The sequence below is a fragment of the Amblyomma americanum genome, chromosome 3 (assembly GCF_052857255.1).
Source record: "Amblyomma americanum isolate KBUSLIRL-KWMA chromosome 3, ASM5285725v1, whole genome shotgun sequence".
In the NCBI taxonomy this organism is placed as follows: domain Eukaryota; kingdom Metazoa; phylum Arthropoda; class Arachnida; order Ixodida; family Ixodidae; genus Amblyomma; species Amblyomma americanum.
In genome coordinates, this window is record NC_135499.1 from 8768087 (window position 1) to 8786898 (window position 18812).

Sequence of the window (18812 nt, forward strand, 5' to 3'; positions counted from 1 at the left end):
GCGGTGTCTTCTCTCTCATGGATCCCCACCAACGCCCTGTTGGACGCCGTCCGATAAGAGTTGTCCAGAAAGCGCGTCATTGCGGGTGCGTGCTCCAGGACAGAGCCTCGCATGGGAATACGTACGTCCTCAGCGCTGCCGCCGTCTGCTGCCACGAGGCGCCTCGGCTGGGCCCATCCATCGCAGACGAGTGCGCCAGCGACAGTCGGCCGGACTCGGCGCAGCGCACGCCTTTAATCAGAGAGAGTGAAACACGGCGAAGACAGCGCCTGCCGGCCGACTGGACACAAGTGCCGTGCGCTGATTTACGCGGGCCCCTCGCCGCCGCATCATAATTGCGCTGCCCGGGAGGACGAGGGAGAGCTCACAATCGCCACCGGAAATTCGGGGCTCTTGCGCTGCCCTCTGCAAAATAGCCACATAATCGCGCGCCCAAAAAGCATTTTTCCGCATAGGAACTTGCTCTGACTGGCACGCTCCTCGATGCGATCTTGTCACGTGGACCCTGACAACTTATGGCTGCCAATGCGATCAGCTCGTCAGCAGAAGAATGCCGCTCTCTATTACAACAGGTATGTATTCACTTCAATGTACGCTCTCTTTCCAAGCGCTACGCCGAAATGATATTTCCTTTTCCAGATCATCGTTCTACTGCCACATGCCAGTAGGAAACCTGACAAACAGCTAATGATCTGAGCGTATGCCACATTCCACCCTATAACCGCCAATTTCAATTCCGTTGTCATAGCCGTTACTGTGGATCATGTTACATATTGTCTGTAAGGAAAAAATACCGAATTGCACTTACAATTGATACAGCGGAAATTCAAAAACCTTTCCCTTTCCTTTGTTTCTACCCTTCTTTTTCATTTTTATGATATGGGGAGTAAGCTTAAAGGGAAGCTGAAGCACTTTTCGGAAAAAAATGAGTTCTCTACGTCATTTTGTACCTTATAGTCCGCAGAAACAGAATATTTCATTCAAAAAGAGCGGAAATAAACGCAAAAAGCTGTTTTTAGAAGAAAAAGCGCCACATCGCCTCAGGGCGCCGAGCGAACGCCGCTCTTGCCCGCGATTGGTCGGGACCGTCGTGACGTCATCCACGGGGATCTCCGGCCGGCACCGATGGTGTTGCTGCGTAGCGCGTTGCTTCAGCGGGCTTTTAAGAACTACGTTTTAGAAATTATGGATAATTCAAGCATTGTTGAACAGTTCGGACTTTCACCATGCATGTTCGAGCCGTCAGCAGCTTCAGAAAACGGCGGAACCAACGATCGACGCCGCGGAGTGCGCCGGCAGCGAAATTCAATTCGCGACATTTTCACGTGTTGGAAATCTCGACTGGATGGATGGGTGGATGACTGCTTTTATTTCCGCCGGAAATGGAGACCCCTTACTGCTCACCGCACCCGGCACGCAGGCCTGAAGGGCGGGGGCCGGAGCCTCCGTGACTAAAGGCTAACAAATTGATTTTGTCTCTTCGCGGCATCAGCCACCAGGCGGATTGGCTTGTTTCTGCCGAGCGGGTTCTTCGCTGCGCAACAGGGGTTCCCTGCTTTCTCTGCTATCAATATCTTCGTCAACTCCGGGGTAGACAGCGCATTCCCATAATCTTTGTTTCCGGGTAACTGTGGAACCGCCGGACTGTCGGAATTTGGACGAGCGCGCGCAAACCTATTCCGAAATTGTTGAGAGGCTACAGACTAAGCAGAAAACTGGTGCCACCGCTTGATAAGAAGCTAAGCAAGCCGGAAATTTTGGAGCTCGCAGTGCTGCTCATCAAAACTAGTATGCTGCGAGATATAGTTGCTGCTGCTGTGTATCGAGATAACGAGCAGAATTACTTGTGGCAGATATATGCGTACCGCGGCTCGACCACTTTGCCGTTCTGACTCAAGGACAAATTTGTATGAATTCTGACGGCATTGTCGATCGTCAGTCATGACCAAGCGCTCATGAATGAAAATCTTTGCTTTGCTAAGGTATACTAAGCTTATATAATCGGTTTTTTGTTCAGTTAGGTGCAGCTGCATGTGCTGCGCGCTGATGAAAGATTGAGAGAATTGCTTGTGCTGCCATGAGGTGCAAGCAATAAGAAAAAAGCAAAAAGGGACACAGTGCGTAACGACCTCAAAAGAGTTCAAGACTGTGTGCCTTAAAGACAGTGCTGGAAGTGGCCTTAGCTCAGCATGGATGTGAACGAGCTGGAAAAGGCAAAGAGTTTACAAACAGGTACGAAAGTAATATAACGAAAATGGAAATTTTGATGCACATATTTTGTGCAGGCACTTTCGGCATGCTGCGTACCACCAGAATGTCTGGTTAACGTGGAAGAGGCTGGGGGAGAACAACCGACGGATTCTACCAAGCTGTGTGCTGAGCGCTGTTCGAAAGGAGTACCTTACCAAAACTGGTTTATATGCAGGCTTCTTACACGGAACGCTGGAACGAGAGAAAGCAAATGGCACTGGCAGGAGGTTGCGTTGATCTGTCGTTCCCCAAAGCGCGGGCCGCAGCGGAGCAACCGCAGCCGGACGGCCGGCCGACTCTCCGTGAATGGCGTCACTTCCGCCAGTTCACCCTCTCTGCCGTCCCCCCACCCGGCGCTTCCGGAAGCGACGAGGGCGTGCCGGCGGCGAGTTTTTAAGAAGCGATTGCAGCTCTGTTTGCGGATGGAATCGGGAAAAAAATTACACACATGATTTTCAAGGTCCTTTCTTCCCAACCACAGCGTTTCATGCGATTTTAAAACCGTTTCAGCTTCCCTTTAACTTTGTCGGTGTCCATGGTTATTGTTACTTCCGTTTCCGAGACGGGCAAACTATGTCCACGTTCATGGCTATCGTGGCGTCCGAACTACCTTCGCGGGACTCGAAACCACTACCTTCATCATCATCAACCTGGCTACGCCCACTGCAAGGGAAAGGCCTCTCCCATGTCTCTTCAATTAACCCCTTCTTTTGCCAGCGGCGGCCAACGTATCCCCGCAAACCAAATGCCACGACATTGACGTGACTACAATCCACTACTATTGCAGGACACGAACTCAGGACCTTCACGGGACTCGAACCCAAGACCTTTTTGCTATGGCTATTATCATAATTACTATCATTACCGCTAACATCATCATCACTGTCACCGACTTTCACTATCGTTATCACCATCATCATCGCTATCACAAACTATCACTATCCCTGTCATTATCACTATTTTTACTATTTACTATCACTACTACCATTACATCATCATCATCAACCAGGCTACACCCACTGCAAGGCAAAGTCCTCTCCCATGTATCTCCAATTAACTCTGTCCTTTGCCAGCTGCGCCCACCCTATGCCTGCAAACTTCTCAATCTCATGCGCCCACCTAACCTCCTGCCGCCCCCTGCTACGCTTGCCTTCTCTTGGAATCCACTCCGTTACCCTCAAGGACCAGCGGTTATCTTGCCTTCGCATTACATGCCCTGCCCAAGCCCATTTCTTCCACTTGATTTCGACTAGGGTGTCATTCACACGCGGTTGTTCCCTCGCCCACTCTGCCCGCTTCCGGTCTCTTAACGTTACAGCTATCATTTTTCTTTCCATGGCTCGCTGCGTTGTCCGTAACTTAAGCTGTGCCCTTTTCGTCAGCCTTCACGTTTCAGCCCAGCAGGTGAGTACCGGTAAGATACAGCCGTTGTACACTTTTCTCTTGAGGGATATTGGTTAACTGCCAATCATGATCTGAGGGAACCTGCCATATGCGCTTCACCCCATTCTTATCCTTCTAGTTATATATCATCTCATGATCCGGATCAGCTGTCACTACCTGTACTAAGTAGACGTATTCCCTTACTTTTGAAGAAACCATGTTGCGCATAAAAAGACAACCACAGGAAAGGCCAAATGTACAGAAAGAGCGCAAACTATCAACTGGGTTTATTTGTGCGAAAGTGCCTTATATATGCAAAGTCACATAAAAAAAGGAGGTTGAGAGAGGGGGTATATCCAAGCAACTCCTGATCAACAACAGGTGCGCAGAAAATACTTTTCCTTATTGTAAAGTTTGACGGAGGTGTCGCTAATACATTTATCACCTTTATCTTTTATGTGATAGGCCTCCAAAAGCTCACGCGCTGTTTTGTTGTTACTTTTGCCTAGTATTTTAATCTGCTTAAGCAAAGGCTCGCATCCACTGCAATCAAAGCAATGAGCAGGCAAGTTAGCTCCTTCCTTATTCCGAATGGATCGGCATGTTCCCCTGCGCGTTCATTCACGCAACGGCCTGTTTGGCCCACCTAGGCACATCCACACTTGAGTGGGATTTCATACACCACACCAGTGGCACATTTAACGAACGTCTCAGCATGTTTGATGCCGCATCCACTGCCTCTAGTTCCTTGGGTGCCGGTTCTCGGGCACAAGGCTGCGAGTTTCCGTGGGGCAGAAAAAACGACAGAGACGCCATGCCTCTTGGCCACTTTTTTTACATGCGCCACTTTGTGTATGTATGGCATCACCACGATCTTCTTTTTTGGCGGCGGCACATCCACACTACCTCGATTTCTTCTTTTTATCTTCCTAAGAAGATTCTCGGCCACAGCTGATATGACATCGCAGGGGAAGCCGGCTGAAAGCAACCTTTCAATTTGATTATTGAAACTAATATGCATTGCATGCGGGCATGACTTGGTGATGGCAGATTCCAAGCACGAGCTTGCAATTGCTCTTTTGACTACCTTAGAATGCGCTGAATCAAACGGCAGTAGCTCTTTCTTTGCTCGTGGGGCATAGTGCCAGCAGGCGTGTTGTGAGCCGAAGTTCAGGTTGATATCTAAAAACTGCAACGAACCACTAGAAGGAAGTTCATGCGTGAAGGTCAGACCTCGCCCATACTGTCTAAAGACAGTTAAAATTCTACTCACTGAATCAGTGTGGGTCAAGGTTATTTGTTTGGATAAAACAATCAAAAAATCGTCCACGTATCTAAAACACTTACATACCCCCAGATTAGTAAGCTCGTCCATTAGGGAGCGGTCAATGGCGGCTAAAAATATGTTACAAAGAACAGGGGCGACGCAAGAACCGATACAAATTCCTTGTTTTTGAATGTAGAAGTTGTCTTTAAAAGAAATGAAGGTGGCTTGCAGATAAAATTCGAGCAAAGACATGAAGCTATCTGCTGAAACACCAGCAGAGTTTTGGAAGCCTATTAAACCGTTTCTTTCAATACAATCTCGGACAGCAACAAACAAACCTTGATGCGGCACTGAATAAAACAAATCCTCAACATCTACTGAAAAGGCGTAGCCGATATGGTCATTGGAGTTAAAGAAGGTAGCAACATCAGTCGAGTTTTGTAAAAAAGGGGTCTTCAATTTGTAAAGTATTAAGGTGCTTCAGTAAATACTGGCTAATTAGAAACTGCCATGATCCCTTCTCACTGACGATTGTTCTAAACGGCATTGAGTCCTTGTGCGTTTTTGCAGTAAAGAACACAAACAGCGCTTGTGTCTTACATGCAGTTATTGAGTTTGCCAGCCTGGACAATTCAAGGTCTCTGCACAAAGTAGCAGCTCTGGTCTTGATCCTTGTGGCGCTGGGTTTCACCCGGACGAAGTTCTTTGCGATGGCTTGGAGCGCCTTCTCGTTGAAAACTTTATCACGTAATTTGACGAACCCTCCGTTCTTGTCTGCCTGAAGCAATCGCAACTCATTTTGCCTAAAAAACGAGACCACCCTTTTGGTTGGGTCTTTGGCACACCTGGTAGACGCCGTGTTGACTTTTTTGGTCAAGGCTTCTACACCTTCCAGCAGGCACCTTTCTTGATCTTCTTGGTCAGCCTGGCTTGAAATCCGTCGGTTGATTGCTAGCAGGTCGTGGGCTGGGACTAAAGGCTGAAGACTGTACTTGGGGCCTTTGCTAAGAACGCTTGCAACATCTTCAGGCAAAACCACGTCATTCGGGACCACAAGGCTGCTGGTGCCAGCAGTTTTGCTCATTGTTCTGCTGTGAACCAGAACCTGCTGAAGACACTGGGCCCACCAAAATTCAAACATCTGGGCGGCAACTTTTCTGGCAGAACGCAGCTTAATTTCTGCTATCCAGGTGGGGTCAATCGCAAAGCAAATCGAGCGCAAAAGGTCTTGGAACCTGCGCACTTGGTTCCAAAGCTCCGATCTTAAGTATCTGCAAATGCGTTTCAGAATGGCCGTTCGCGGTTTGATGATGCCGAACAGTGAACTTACTTCTTCGGGAATAAATCCCTTCCGGAGGCAGAAGGCGATGTACCTGGCTCGACATGTAGCACTGGCGATGAAGTTGACACAGGCGTTGACTTGTAAAGATGAAGGAGGAACATTTATAAAAGGGCCCACGGTGCTCATAAGGTAGTTTAGAAGAACTTCTTGTTGGGCAAGTTGGTACATTGCTTTTGAAGAAACCATGTTGCGCATAAAAAGACAACCACAGGAAAGGCCAAAGGTATAGAAAGAGCGCAAACTATCAACTGGGTTTATTTGTGCGAAAGTGCCTTATATATGCAAAGTCACATCAAAAAAAAAAAAAAACAAGGAGGTTGAGAGAGGGGGTATATCTAAGCAACTCCTGATCAACAACAGGTGCGCAGAAAATACTTTTCCTTTTTGTAAAGTTTGACAGAAGTGTCGCTAATACATTTATCACCTTTATCTTTTATGTGATAGGCCTCCAAAAGCTCACGCGCTGTTTTGTTGTTACTTTTCCCTAGTATTTTAATCTGCTTAAGCAAAGGCTCGCATCCACTGCAATCAAAGCAATGAGCAGGCAAGTTAGCTCCTTCCTTATTCCGAATGGATCGGGCATTGCCTTACCATTTACAGCACCTCGCTGCCAATTGTGAACCTTCCCTTCTAGACTTCCCTTGCTAGACTGCTGAAGATTACTTTTGTTTTCTACTTTGGTTATCATTACATATAGGTTGCTTATCAACTGTTCCTTAATCAACTTTTACTTTTATTTTAATTACCATACAACTTCTGACTGACATTTCGTGCGGACATTTTCGCGCACGCCTTCTGTCTAAACCGTCCACGCGATTCATGGGCCAAGAGGCCTTACAGCTTGATGAATCACAGCTCCCATGGACTCTCATTCTCGTGATCTAACACTGAATCTGCGTGGTTGGAATTCGACAGTTCTGGTCTGTATCCAGTTAGTAACCGGAATACAATAATCGGATCGTTCGCCATCATCCCCTTACAGTGGTTTCTGACCACCGCTTGGAGGCATTTTAAATCAACTCACTGCCGACAAGAACCTTCCCATATTCGATGACATATGAGAAAGCATCACGCGGCCCACCGGCCACGCAGTTCGGCGGCGTTGACCGCCTCCTGTGGACCCCCCCCCGTGAAGTCATCACTGGATCATAAAATAATGACGTCTACAGCAAAGAAAAAAAATTTCTGCCCAAGGTGCGGGGAACTAAACCAAGAACGCTCGGACTGCGAGGCTAGCACGCGACCCGGTTTCTCGCCAAGCATCACCGGCGAGCGCTTGGCCCGCTGCTTGGGCAGAGAACGAGGCAGAAAAGAGTGGTCTCGCTTGAACATGTGCTGCTTTAAATGTGAATATAATCTTCTAATCGTGCGCCTTTCCCTCTTTGTCACTGCAATGTTATTCCATCCACTCACATGACTGGCTGATTCCAGCCGCCCCTGGCGAGGGTACGGGGCCAAGTACAAACAAAGATCAAAAACTCGCAGGACGAGTTTGAGCGCTGTCTGCGGTGTGAGGAAGCGCAAACCAGTTTTGTATTATTCTGGACTTAACTACCAGCAACACGCGTCATCTTGTCGCTGTCTTATCACATCCGCCTCAGCAGCGCTGCCATGTTCACCCATCCTGCTAACCGAGGCAGGTGGCGCTCTGTATTCCGGCGACGGCACGAAGCTCAATAACGAGCAATAAAAACTAACGCTGGAAAAATTTCCGGACGCCTAATTATCATACTGCGATGACCACGCATGATGACAATAAGGCGCACTGGCCCTCCACCGCCTGCCGGCCTCGCCTCTTTATGCGCAGTGGCGCCTCGCGAAAGCAGATCACGGCAGAGGAGGATCGCATAAACTGTCCATTATTAAACGTACGCCTCTTTACGAAGTTGCCCTTTGTTCGATCAGTTTGTTACTCATTCTCTCAGCCCACTCCTTTCGTTGTTCTTTTTCTATGAAATGTATGGTATCGCTCAGAATTACTAGTAAAAGGTCCCGAAAAACGCCGTCGTGCTCCTTGGACCCCATTCAGTATAATAACTGATTTACCAATTTTTTACGACATAAATCAGCGTCTTCTTACAGCTTGACCTCCACCGGTTTAATAAGATTCCTTGCTCCGCCCAGCTGAGCATAACCTCCCTTACTAACTGCAGCCGAACAGTTTCCGCACGTAATTGTTACTCTTCTGTAGAACCGTGCACTGAGCGCTATCTCCTTGGGACAGTTCTTGAGCCATTATCCCTCTTCTTGCCTTTAGTCAATCCAGTGAGGTACAGATAGCTCGGGAGCAGAACCTTGAGAAAATGCACTCAACTGTTGTGGTTGGCCTCTTTCAGAACTACCATCACTTCTTTGCAGCACAGAATAGTTCCTTCCCATGCCGTGCAGTCCAGTCTGTATTGCAGCTTAACGTGCGTTCTGCTGTAAACAAACCCGAAAATCTGGACTGTTTTTAGTAGCTTTCTTTTATAGCCAGCCTAGTGATGATGATGATGATGAATTTTTATGGCGCAAGGGCATCTGCGGCCAAAGAGCGCCATAACACAAGGTTATTTTCTTCTACTCAAGGTGGGGCCAAAGACCCATTTCCCAAGCATTTCACCCTGTGTAAGCCGAGCACCAGACCAGGGGAAAGCTTGTACCCATTGTATCACCGATGGGTACCACTGGGGATCGAACCCCACACATCCCGCATGCGAGACGGATGCTCAAACGACTAGGCCACCGCTGCGCTGTTCTCAGCATACTATTCAACACATTTTTTAAACAGCATTCTATAGCTCACTGAGACTGCGATCTTCTCTGCCCACAAAGGTATTTTTTTTGTTAATTACGTGGTCCTCCGAGGTGGTGGCGTCGCTCGTTATGTCGAAACTGGCCAGGATTGCAAGCTGCTTCCCGAATTTGTATAACAATTCATGATTGTGAAATTTCGAGACTGAAATTTAGGCATAAGTTGTGTCTGTTGTGTACAGACCTCCGCAAATGTCGACTTCCCCTATTTTTCATGCGACTGCGGCTGATCGGCGACGAAACCAGCAGCAGTGGCGCCAAGATGACGTAACCGCGGTGAACTGAACCCCACAAAACCGCGCTGCTCTTTGGCGAACAAAGGCGAAGCTATTACATATACGCGTTGCCTCACGACTGTATGCGTAGGCGTGTCGTTAGAAAGGAAGATTTAAAAATAAACAGGAGAAAACAATGTTAACAATGCTTTCGCATTCGAAGCACGTACAGCGCATAAGTAATCGTAAGTGCCCTCCGTAATTTTTTTACCTGCCTGTAGAATGTGTTCCCACAAACTTTTGACTAATTTGCGGAGGTGATTTCAACATTAACAGTTACCAACAGTAGGGAAGGAAGAGAATTTCTATTGCCAGAACATATAAATTTTGCCCAGGTGGTGATATAACTGACTCGTGTAACAAGAAATTGCACAAACATCTTCGACGCCTAACAAATGAACAAGCTTATGTTCAGCCTATTTCATACCTTCTTGAGATTAGCGAGTACAAAGTCATTCATGCTAACAGCTCGCACCTATCCGTCTCCAAAAATATCCATAACTATCCGTTTTTGCGATAAAGGCCATTATGCAGTGATAAATATTGAACTTAATGCATTTTACAACGTTTTCATCCCAATTTTTCCTCTCAAATATTCACGAAAATTGGTCATTGTTCAAAGATCAAGAGAAAGGCTGATCAACAAATTCATTCCCCAATTCAATATTCGCGTAAATTCACAGATGCCATGTTGCAGTAAAGCACTCATACGTTTTTAAAAGAGAAAAAAAAACGCCTTTATGGCTCATCCAAGATTCAGTGAACAAGTGGCGCATGGGAAATACCGCGAGCCTGAAAAATCATATCTGGCTGCAATTCATGACGCCAAGCGCACTTTTTTCATTCTGGCCCACCTAATATGCTTATCAATAACCCGAAAAAAGTTTGGCAAATCATTAATCCGCACCATGCTCCCGAGATAACTCTCACAAATGAATCTGGTGCAGTTGTCACTGACGCTGAGCGCGCTACAATGTTCAATGCGGCTTTTTCATCCGTCTTTACTAACAAAACAGAAACATTTCCTACGCCACTTTCAAGCATCGATCATACAATGGTGCCGCCCTCATTCGCGTCATCGGATGTTTTGTCCTTAATTGATAACCTGAAACTTTCATCTGCATCTGGCGTTGACAATATTAACTCGAGAGTTCTAAAGAATACAGCGATATTTGTGCCGAATTTCTGTGCTTAATTTTCTCTAACACTTTCACCAGTTGAACTGCCAGACGATCGTAAAAGGGGAAAGGTTGTTCCAGTCTACGAATCAGGTGACAAAGATTCACAACTTAACTACCGTCCCATTTCTCTTACTAGTGTACCCTGCAAACTTGTGCAACACGTACAAGCATACCTTGAGCTTCCTCGATTCGCACAACTCTCACAACACGCACAACTCGATTCGCACAAACTCAGCTGGCCATCTTTGCTCATAATTTGCGACTAATCTCGACCCAAACCGACAGACCGACGCAATTTTCTTAGATTCTGCGAAAGCATTGACGAGGTTCCACACAAACGTTTGCTACTAAAACTTTCCTATTTGAATATGCCATCCGATATCTTAAAACAGATCGAAGAACTTCTGTCCAATCTTTCGCAGTTTGTAGTGGTTAATTATTGTAATTCCGTTATCCTATCACTATATTCAGGCGCCCAAGTGTCGGCAGTGTGTCCACGTCTATTTTTAATTCACGTTAACGACGTATGCCCACCAATGAGTCTTCTAATATTCGCATGTTCGCCGACGACAGCATTATTTAACGCATCTCACACCAAGTAACGCTTCAGGACAACCCTAACCGCATTCAGGAATAGTGTGACGACTAATGGAGCCTAATTCCCTCATAAATGTAAACACTTGTCCTTTCACCGTCGCCGTAATCCGCTTGATTTTCCCTAAATGATAGCTAATGCCCCGTTGCACTCCGTTCTCTCGTATATGTATTTAGGTGTTACCCTGCGTAGCGACTTGTCTGGACCTCGCACATTACTAACATTATTGCGTCTGCTAATAAAACGCTTTGATTTTTACGCCATATCCGCCATGCCCTTCAACACGTGAACTTATTAGCTCATACATCTCTTGTAAGGTGAAAGAATACGTATCGGCCCATTTGGAACCCGCATCACGCCTGCCTCATAAATGCACTGGAATCACTGCAAAACAGAGCAGCCAAATTTATTCACCCTTCATGCTCGCCCCACGTCAGCGTGTCATGACTAAAAGTGTAATCCGGTTTATAACAGCTTTCATTCCGTCGCCGTATTGCAAGCCTTTCCTTCTTTCACAGGTTTTTTCACAGTTCACTTGGCAGCGCCCCCTACATTGCAAGAGTGGCAGATCGGGCTAGTTGGTAATTTTCCATAATGCGATACAGCGCGAATAAAGACGGGGACGAAGCGAGACAAGACACCACAGCGCTGACTTCAACTGAATTTTTATTGCGGAAAGGGGATATTTATACAGGAAATGGAAGGGAACGCATGATGCCGCTACTGCTGGAATTGATACGCGGGATAAGATATTTAAAGGCGAAAAGAAGAGGCTGCAACAGCGCACAAGGATGACTGCTAATAACAAACAACAACGCAGTGCAAGTCAATGATGAACGATAAGACAAGGCACCGGCATTTTGCAACAAAAACACAAAAACAAGAGCCAAAGGGCCTTAAACCGCAGTACAAGGCGAGGAATGAAACTAGGGAGCAAAAAGCAGGGCACTAACAATTTGCTAGGGGAAAATAAAGCCAAAAAAAGGGTAAAAAGATCTAAAACCGTGCGAGAGAGAGTAAAATTGCAGGGCCAAAAGGGGCAAATAAGAGGCTGCTCATGACATGGCGGCAAACGCACCTGAAAACTACTAAGAGCCAAAAGGTTCTAAAATCGCTGAAAATCAAAACCGAATGAAGAAATCACCGAGATGACATCTGGCTCAAATAATCTACTTCTCGTTTCGTCAGGGCGATCGAGGGAGAGCTGACACAGTCCTCTCCTAGTTTCAAGATGTGCAATGCCTCCATGATTTCGCGAGTGCTTTGATGGGCATTTTTATCTAGAACAGTGCAATCTTGAAACAACGGCTTGCAAGGGCGAGACGGACACTTCAAGCAATGCACTCCCAGGTTCCTCTTTGCTGTGTTGCTGACGTCATTAGAGTGCTCCATCAGTCGCTCATTAAGGCACCGACCAGTTTGGCCTATGTAAGCCCTGCCACAACTCAAAGGAATTTTATACACGACACCGACTTTGCAGGATAATTTGCAATATCCCCTTTCCGCAATAAAAATTCAGTTGAAGTCAGCGCTGTGGTGTCTTGTCTTGCTTCGTCCCCGTCTTTATTCGCGCTGTATCGCCCCCTACATTGTTCCACCAGCCAGCATATCTCACTGCACACGTCATCCACTTGAAGCTTCCTGTCCACGTGCTTGCATTGTCACCTCTGCCGCTTCATTTTTTCCCTGCGCTGCTGAAGACTGGAACGACATCGCTGCCATCACGTCCTCATCCGCGTTCGCCGGAAATGTCGCAAACCACCTTTCGTTGTATTAACACTGGCGGTCATCCCAATGTCTGTTCCCACCCCTTATGTAAAATGAAATGAAATGACCTTAACGTGCTACATGACACGTCAACCGCATGCGACTTCCCCACCAGGTTTCATGACCGTAATCACTCCTCCCATTCGTGTCACATTATCAAGATCATCAGTTCTTATTACATACAGTGATCTCCGATGCCCAAGCGCTTTCTGTGCACTTTTAAAACCACACATTTGTTTAGGAGCAGCGTGCAATGAGAGACACGGAAGTGGACTTTTCAAACCTTTCCTTTACGTCACGTCTATGCTCCCGAAGCATGCTTTAAAAGTGCATAAAGACATCATTGATGCTGAACGGATTTCCTAGTTGGAAGACGACTGTTTCAGTAGCCTTTCCGTCACGCTGTTGCCAAGGGAGCTTGCATATCTGGCTAATACACTTTGCTAGCGCGCAGTTTGATGGTGCATGTGTGATACGTCCGAATATAAATCACCCTTCCTTTGGAAAATACATCCTTGTTGGAGGTTAGCGCTGTGTGTATCCGTCTTTCTGAGACCTTGTGTTTTTTTGCGCTACGCTTTTAAACTTGTAATATGAACCAACAAAACACCCAAATTCTACCTTTGTGTATTTCTTGCTCCGATAAACAAGCTAGAAGTATTTAGAACTTTCAAGGCGCTTAAACACAGCACATTTTTAGATATACGCAAACTCCATATCAAGCCAATAAAAGAGGACATTCAATTTATTGCTCCAGTACGTACGTAAATATTTAGCCTTGTCATGGACATCGGCGAATTTCCAAGTGCAATGAAGAGAGCTACACCGTAGTTTTTTTTTTAATGTGGTGACGTCAGTGCCCCAACAAATTATCGGCCAATATTTTGCCCGTTTACTCGAGAAGTTTCAAAAAGAACACTCGAGATTGAATAGTTCTTTTCTATTGGACATATCTTATTTCTGATGGATAGTATGGCTTCAAAAAAAAAAAAAGATGATCAACCGAATCAGCCCTTATAACACTCAAAGAAAAGAATATAGAATCTGTTGAAAACCCACTCATACCCCTTGAATTATTCATATATTTTATCAACGCTTTTGAAGCTGTTAACCATGGTGTTTCAGCTGAAAACTCTGATTAAATGGTGCTCGTGGTGAACCTCTTCAGATATTGAAATCATATCCAGAAAATAGCTTAAACAGCGTATAAATTAATAATGGAATGTCTTTCGCACTGCCAATACTGAAAGGTATGCCACAAGCAAGCGAGCTGGGGCCTCTTTCGTTTAATTTCACTTCATTTCTTAGCTTAAAGACCCGGTGAAGGGTATTACATAAGGGGTGAGTACAAATAGCATAGGGAGTAAGTATTTTACACAGCGAAAGATGACTCCAGTCTACTGTGCGATGCCAGTGCATGTTAAAGAACCCCAGGCGGTAGAAATTGCCAGAGCCCTTCAATACAGCGTCACTCATAGCCTGAGTCGCTTAAGGACGCTAAATCCCCATAATCTAAACAAAACCGAAACATGACTGGTGACATTTTCGGCGAAGCTTGATGACCACGTGATTGCTGCGATGTTGTCGGGTATGCCGTTCCAGTCTGCAGCAGCCCGGAAACAAAATGAAGCGGCAAAATTAAGAGTACAGGCACGTGGTAAGGAAATATGGAAAGCATGACGAGTGCGGTGAGATATGCGGGCTGACGCGCAAAGTAAGCTAAGTGAACTATGGAAAAACAAATGAAATCAGCAAAGGCTTGCAATACGGCGACGAATTTAGAGGGGCAACAAGCCGGATTCTGCTTTCAATGCTGACACCCTCATATCGTAAGAATATGAAGAATGGATGAATCTGGCCGCGCTGCTTTGAACCGATTCAAGTGTATTGATAAGGTAAGCAAGATGCCGGTTCCAAATCGGCGATGCATTTGACCTTACACGGAATTTATAAGCTAATAATTTTTCATTTTGATGGGCGTGACACCGATGACGTGATGAAAACCAAAGCGTTTTGTTAGGAGTAGAAATAATGTTAGTTACGTGTGTACTCCAGGACAAGTCGTTACAGAGGGTGATGCCTATCACTCAAGTATTTATACGATGAAACAAACTGCACAGGAACGTTGGCGATTACGTAAGGGTCATTAATGACCTTTCCACCGTTGACAGAAGAGAAAAATGCATAATATATGCAGATGACTGCCCCATACCTCCTTCAGGTCCTGATGCAAATAACTTATTGATTAGATGGAATGAAATGCTCAATAAAATTGGGCATTTGTCCCTATCAAATTAGCGTAGAATTAATTCCCCCACAAGAAAGGTCATGCTTTTCTGGGCTCGTAATGAAGTATTCACCATACAGCACCCACTCAAATGTGGCAGACAAGAAATCAAACATGTTGAGCACCACATTATTCTTGGCGTTTCATTGGCTTTATGTTTAGCGTGGGATAAACATGTTGATAAACTATTTAAGAAACTTCCATCTGCAACTGGAGCAATATCACGAACCAACCAGATTCTCCAATTGAAAACAAAACTTCAATTATATCATGCTTCTTTAGCCTCAAAAATGAATTATTACAGTTTGGCGCGGCTGACAACTAAACAGAATTTAAACAAAATTCTTGTTTTACAGAAACAAAAACGCTATTCGTCACATTTTCTGTCCTGACTACTTATCTCTCCGCCCTACATTTAATTTAGCTCTACAAAACTCTACACGTAAACCACACACACTGCATAAATACAGACTTACGCCGATATTACTTCTCCCTTGTCAGCTTTCATTCACTTATTGCAATCACTTGTCTAATACAGCACCACACTACCAACCTAACAATTCGAAAAAAGATGCATGGTTCATACCCAATCTCCGCGCCGATTTAAGGGTGGGATCTTTCCACCGCTGTCTTCTATTTAAACAAGTGCCAACATATCAATAAATAATGGCTGGCTAGTTGCTTGCGCATACTTAAGACAACAGCGCACTAGCAACGCGGGCAAGACAAAAAAAACGAGGCACAGAGGAGCTGAATAATAACTGCGCTATACCTGGCTTATATAGCCACCAGGTTTGTGATAACACAAGGGAAGAGAAAGCAGCTCTTGCATCCACGGCACGATTATTTCATCCTTTCCCCTATCCCTCCAATCAGTCGAGTTGTCATTGTGGTTCAGCTCTTTTTAGCCGAGACGTAGGGAAGCTCTTCTGACACATCTATCAGGGAATTTTGAAGCATGCAGACGTTGTGGCTGGTGGGCAAGCTGCTCCAACAGCTCCCAAACTGTGAAGTGTCTGAATACAAGAACGCAAAAGAAATCTTAAGAATGCAAACAACGCCGAACTAAGCAAACACTGTAACCAGTGCAAAGACTGCAAACCTGACTTCGGAAGAACAACTGTTCTGCGCAAGTGCCGGCACACTAACACAAGGGTGACAACCGAAACTAGCGCCCTTTAAAAATGCTCTGACAGATGTTTCAGCAAAGCTTCCGTACGTCTAAGCAAGAAACAGCTGCTGGTTCTGAAAGACATTGCGAACATGTCAACTGTCCAACACGTGGTCAGCTACTGCAGCTTTTTTTCCAATTCGTATTGCAAGCCTTGCTCCTGATTTTATTTGTTCTTTGTGTTTGCGTTTGCTCATGGAGATGTCTTTTCACTGCTGCAAGCAGTTTTTGTCGCTCCTAGAATTTTGCTGGGGTTATGTACGCAGAGTGGACATTAGCTCTAGTTGTAGAGCTAAAAAACACAGGGACGAAGGATAGAAGTAGACAACACATGTGCTACACATCGTCCCTGTGCTTTTTAGCGCTACTACTATTTCCTCTCAATCTAAACAGCAACTAGCCCAGCCTTCTGCCTTAAATGTAATGTAGACAATTTTGTTCGTTATATTGTGCTTTCGTATTTTTTATTCCTTTAAAGATACGCATTTTCACGTTTACTTTTTATTCATTGGTCACGTCTGCACTGCTTTGCAAGGATTGCCTGGGCCTTGTCAAGCTATTTGACTAGAGCTTCAAGCCTAGATGTCCCACGAGAATTTCTGGGAATAAAGTTCAATACTCACTAAACACTTTTTCGCAGACGATTGTGTGAATTACTGACAACTAGCTAATGATAACGACGCCGATTGGTTCTAACGTGACCTCTCAAGCATTTTAAACTGGTTCCTGTTGCGGTTGGTTACGAATCTAAATGCAAATTCATCCACGTGTCCACACTGCTTTCTTGACAGCACCAATCCGAAATCTCTTTCGTCGTTCCTTGTCGTGGCTCTACTTAGAGCCCTCATATTATGATCATAATATCTAAGTGAGCTGGGTACAGGCAAAGAAAGTTTTTTCGCAGCATTTTCACTGAAAAAAATGTTGTACACCACTCACGTTCGTCCTGAGCTGCAGTACACGTCATCGGTATGGGACCCTGGTAACATCCTTTTTCTTAACGAAACAGAAGCTTGACACAATCGTTCCTTTTGCTTCACCTCATCTGTCATCAATTATAGCTGCAATCTGGTACCGGGCCTACACAGCGCAGAGAGACAGTGCAAGACAATAAGGGTCCTGACCCGCAACTGGCCTCTTATTATTGCAAGAAAAGTGGCATTTAAAATGGTTAAAGCGCGAAGCAAAATGGAACTCATCGTGCACCTGAACCACGATAAAAAAACGAAGAAAAAGGGCAATAAAACCGTGCCACTCCGTCATGGACGCGAAAGAGAGTGGTTATACGGCTTCGCAAAAGCTCAATCACTTAATATGCGAAGCAACTTCTAACAATAAACGCGTTAGTTGATCTTTGCTTGCCAAAGTTAGCCGTGTTGGAAAACTAAGCAGCACAGCCACCCTTTTTGTGGTGAATAGGAACAGCTCAATTATCGCGCCCCGTTTTCCTTGGTCGGGATGCCTTGTTGTGTCATGTTTTATGGCGCATAAGCAAATGAGGCCATCATGCGTCAAACGCAGGCTTGTGTCGTTTGTTCTCGTGTTACGAACTAGTGCATTTTTATGAAGTCAGAGTTTGTTTAGTTGGTTTACTTGGAAAAACGAAAAACATGTGAAAGCCCAACAAGGGCATTTTCTCCTAGCAGTACGCTAGGATGGAACGGGATGTGTTCATTATGACTGTGTTATTATTATTGTGTGTTCGTGTAGACTGTTTTTTTTTCTGACCTTCTCAAATCTCTTGAATGACAGGGGTATGCGGTTGACTGTGGGCGCATCTGCAAATGCTTCGCATGCAGGCTGTTCTTATGGTATAAAATTAAATGTGGCATGCGCATGTACAGTACGAAGGTGACGTAAAATTACGTCAATAAAGAGCTCTTGATACATGACTTATACTCCTTGATGATAAGATTATGAACTTGTTATTTGTTGTTCATTTGATTATCTGATAAAGCTTTATATCCAGCTCTGAGAGAACTTCAAGCAATCCGGTATATTTCAATTAAGCATGACAAGTGCCAGCCCCATATGCATCCCGCCGATTGCCACGTAGCCGAACAGGACTCCATTATTTGCACTTCTGCTTCAGCTATTACATTATGGCTCCAATCCAGAGTTATGCTGTATTTCTAGTGCGCAGTGGCATAATTGCACTCGGGGAGCCAGTGCGCGCAGATAAAACCGTTTTCAATTTTCTCTTTACTATTTTTCTACACCTACACCAATTGCGTAACACTGTGCAGTAAAAACTGATGCACACTGAGGTAGCCTGACTAATCTTCCCACTTCCGTTTTATCATCACTATTCCAGCGTAAAGTGGTCTTTTACAACCATCTCTGTAAAAATGTCTGCAATTCATGCATTTTTCACAAGTGACACTTGTTAGGTGATTTGGGTGACTTACGATGGTAAAACAGCGCGTAACAAGACGGGACAAAGAAGGAACACAGGACGAGAATGTGTTGTATCAGCATGTATCAGATAATCTGATTGCTTC

General features: G+C 45.3%; 1 protein-coding gene across 11 annotated transcripts in view; it reads right to left on the reverse strand.

Annotated features, from left to right (window-relative positions):
- LOC144124442 (glycoprotein-N-acetylgalactosamine 3-beta-galactosyltransferase 1-like) overlaps positions 1 to 18812 on the reverse strand; it is a 611040-nt gene that overhangs the window by 153178 nt on the left and 439050 nt on the right. Inside the window, exon 2 of one of the 11 annotated variants that reach the window (XM_077657096.1) lies at positions 17251 to 17391. The exons of the other annotated variants lie outside the window; for them this stretch is intronic. Within the exon in view, the coding sequence (XP_077513222.1) occupies positions 17251 to 17363 (113 nt within the window). The 5' untranslated portion in view covers positions 17364 to 17391. The remainder of the gene's footprint in view (positions 1 to 17250; positions 17392 to 18812) is intronic. 11 annotated transcript variants of the gene reach the window in all.